Below are 4040 nucleotides of genomic sequence, written 5' to 3' on the forward strand. Positions count from 1 at the left end.
CAAATATAGATATAAAGTGCAACAAGCATTTGATTGGTTTCTGGTCTGTTGCACTCCGCATGGGATATCTTATATCTTTTAACAAGCAATTTTTGTATGTGCATATGATGAAGAACTAAGGGTACTAACTTATACTCAGCTAATATAATCAATGAATAATCTAGGATAAAAATTGAATTAGGCAGCTTAAATTAATACTAATAAAAGGCAAGTTAACCAGATATACAAATTATTTTTTTAGAAGCTTAAAGTAAAAGTATCCAGCAGCTAGTTTAACAAGATAATCACACTATAATTTTGAGATTCATCATAATCATATCATTTGAGAAAGCAAGTTCACAAAATTAATAATTACAGTTTTTAGTTAAAACCTACAAAGCTTCTACTTACAAAGTTTTCTCTCCAAAACCTCGAGCCAAAGTGACTCAGTGCCCTACGTTTCCCAAGCGCTTGCCCCACCACCGGACGCTATGTCATGGAAAATTACCGGCGGTGGGAGTACCTAATGCCTGCAGTTGCATATGTAATCATTCAGATGGCGTTATAATTAATTCGACGTACATGAAACCTCCTATAGGTGGCGCTGATTCTAATAACAATAGACAAAACCATCGACCCTAGTTAAATCACGATTTTCAATGCAAACCATGATAAGTAATTTGAAATTAAATCCTAACACATAATATTAAATTTAAATGATAGTTCTTGACGGAAGCTCGCGGCGACACATACAATTCTCAAAAAGCAGGTTGTCATAAACTTTTTAATGTATGTTCAAGTAGACACAAAAAACATGCGACTTTTAAGTGGCATCATTACGAAAGTCGGGCTGTAGTGACTTGATTTGTCTCCGCCTATAGTCTAGGTTAGTGACAACCTACTTGTAATAATATATGGATTCTAAGTCACTTTTAATTTTATTAAATAGTAAATCAAATTTCCTAACAGATAGAACTATTACAATCACTACTTGTGATACAAAATCAAATACAAATAAGCTTGCAAATATGTGGAATTTCACAGACACTCTCCGAACTTGACTGGTGCCAAAAATTTTTATCGATATCGATATACCTAAAAGCAATTCGTTTTGGATAGATAGTGCTTTAAAAAGATAACTTCGTGAATGGGGACTAGCTAGTTCACGGAAAACGGACTCAACTTATTTTTGTTTATAGTACAATAAAGAATTTATGTACATACTGTACTTGTGAAAAAAGAAATAAACTTGGCGTCAGCTTTGAAACCGTTAGCCTTACCCACCGCTAATGGAGAGAAACTCTCAGTCAGTCATAGGTCTGGAAGTATAAATATTGTTAAAAAGTTATGAAATATATAAATATAAAATAAACACATACATATTTATACTAATTCAATCCAAAACATCGCTATATTACAAGAGCTGACAGACATGAAAATTATATCAATAGATATACCTACCCTTAAAAAAATTTAAGACCTTTTAAATGATAACTTTAATGCAATGTTGAATGCATAAAAGTGTCCATGTAAAGTGTTCCTGTATGGTGTTTTTCTGCTGTGTTTATGAGTGGTGTAATATGAAGCAGGAAGCCTGCGTATTGAAACAAAGAGCGACGTTGCATGCACGGCACACAAAGTGGGTCAGGATTTTGCATCTATAGCATCTGCGCTTTTGTCTGCTTCCCTTCGTGCCGGTAGGAAATAGTGGGAGGAATGTAGGAAAGTGCGAAAGGACCTCATCCGAAAATTTCGGCACCCCACGCATGGTCACAAGAGAGAGCTCAGTTCTCCGTAGGTGGTGTTGCAAGATTTGTGTGACCAATTCCATGCGAAACGCCCGGTGTTCTATTGTGGGTGTAAAATGTTTATGAATGATGTAAGAATTCCAAATGCTAACATTTAAAAGGCGCCTGAAAAATTGTTTGTACCAGATCATTGTACGTTTGCGCTCCATCGGGTACATTGATACCGTTTGGTCCTTTTTATCTACTCCCTCCATACAAACACTGAAGTCCTTGATGAGAATGGGTTTGTTGTCGGAAACGCCGACCCCATGGTACGTCGAAATCATCGCCACATGGTTTTGATCTCGCCATACCATCAAGTTGACATCTCCCGAAGTGCAACCGCACACTTGACCCTTCCTCATGTCAGACGATTTCAAGTTTCTTATTAGATCTGGTACAAATTGACGGTTGGTACGGAGGGTCCCAACGCAGTCAAATCCTAAGGTCTTTAGGACGCGGGCAAGGACTGGAGAATTGTAATAACTGTCCATCCATACCGTATGACCACGATGTTCAAGCCCCCGCAATAACCGTAAGACAAGGTTCGGTATACTCCCGGATATCAGCTCTTGATTTGTCTCAGATTCACCTCCCGCATGAACCTCAAAACGCCATAAGTACCCCGTCCGGGAATCACAGAGCTCGTAGCTCTTTATTCCCACTGCTGAGGCCTTAGTGGGGATGAATTGCTTGAAGTCCAGCCACCCCTTCCACTGGGTCAAGTTTTCATCCAGTGCAATATTTTGGCTTAAACTGTATAAGGTGGAAAACTTTAAGTTTAAATGTTGAACAATGGGCTGAAGTTTAAAAATTTTGGCTTGGGAGTGACTAATGTTTGTCGAAAACTGGGAATTATCAATAAAATGGAGATACCGAGATAGAAGTTGGAATCGTTTGATGGGCATAGAAATAGAAAAACCTGGCGTCGAAAAGATTGTCATGTCAGTCGTCCAATAGTCCTCAATTCGTGTCTTTAAAACAATCCCCATTGCGGTAACTAATGCAAAATAAACGTATAACTCGTCCACATCAGTTTCTGTCCACAACGTTATCCGATTAGATGGCCTCATTTTCCCTCTATTAATAAGATGAGTCGCATATTCTTGAGCGTATCTATTTGTCTCTTTAGCAATGTGCTCCATGATTGGTCTATCCCATATAGATACAAATGATGCGTAAGGCGATGCGCTAGAACCAATCATGGGGCCACTTGCACCAACAAAATGCTCTCTCCTTAGTTGAGGGTAAATGTGGTCACCGGGAATGGCCTGCCAGTCAAATTCGAAAAGTTTGTTTGGGACATGGGCCTCCATAGCCACACTCGAGCATGCGGCCTCCTCCGGGGTATCTTCGCCTGCCTCGAAGAACAGGCGAAGACCTCTGGGGACAACAAGCTGGGCCACAACATCTTCATCTTCCTCATTATCCTCTCCTTCTTCACTTCCTTTGTGTTTAAAAAAAGAAACTTATTGACCAATACGCCATGAAATCATTAAGAAAAAATCGGTGAATATATACAAACCGTAGTTTAGCATGGCTTCAATTTCAGCGTCTTGTAGAGGACGTTTCGTGTTTTTTGTCACCACAATTGGTTGTTCGATGCACCTATAACCGAAATTTTATTTAACTGCTAATGAATTGAATGAATGAAAACGAATTTCTTTAGGAAGAAAAACTTTAACACACAATCAAACTTAGTAAGTAAATGAAAACAAATATCAGCTTAATTTTAAATACAAAATAAAACGACGAAAAAAACACTACTAAATGATCTGTGTGGCACTGGTCTTCCAAAACGAGCAGAACACGGATTTTCAGTTTTTTTTTGTATGAAAATAAGGGTCGAGACGAGCAGCACGTTCAGCTAATGGTAATTGATACGCCCTGCCCATTACAATGCAGTGCCGCTCAGGATTCTTGAAAAACTTACAAAATTTTGAGCGGCACTACAACTGCGCTCGTCACCTTGAGACATAAGATGTTAAGTCTCATTTACCCAGTACAGTCTCATATACTCCTAAACGGCTGGCCGTTTACGAGGTACTTCAATTGTGAATTTAAACCATTCTCGAATCCACCTGAAGACGGTCCAGCCGTTTAGGAGGACTTCAGTTACAACAGTCGCACAAAAGCAATATATACTAGGAAATTGAAACAGAGCTCACCAAAAATGCGGAACCTCCCTAGTTCTGCATTCTTGATGAGCTATTATTGATCACTTGTGATATTTTTCTTTGCTTTAAATTAATGTTGGTTACATACGGTACAGCG

General features: G+C 38.7%; 1 protein-coding gene across 1 annotated transcript; it reads right to left on the reverse strand.

Annotated features, from left to right (window-relative positions):
• Positions 1–212: 212 nt before the first annotated feature.
• LOC126972635 (piggyBac transposable element-derived protein 4-like) lies at positions 213–3202 on the reverse strand. Its single transcript, XM_050819506.1, has one exon. It carries the CDS (start codon positions 3080–3082, stop codon positions 1544–1546), a length of 1539 nt encoding a protein of 512 aa, XP_050675463.1. The 5' UTR covers positions 3083–3202; the 3' UTR covers positions 213–1543.
• Between the last annotated feature and the right edge of the window lie 838 nt (positions 3203–4040).

Source organism: Leptidea sinapis, chromosome 2, assembly GCF_905404315.1.
Source record: "Leptidea sinapis chromosome 2, ilLepSina1.1, whole genome shotgun sequence".
Lineage (NCBI taxonomy): Eukaryota > Metazoa > Arthropoda > Insecta > Lepidoptera > Pieridae > Leptidea > Leptidea sinapis.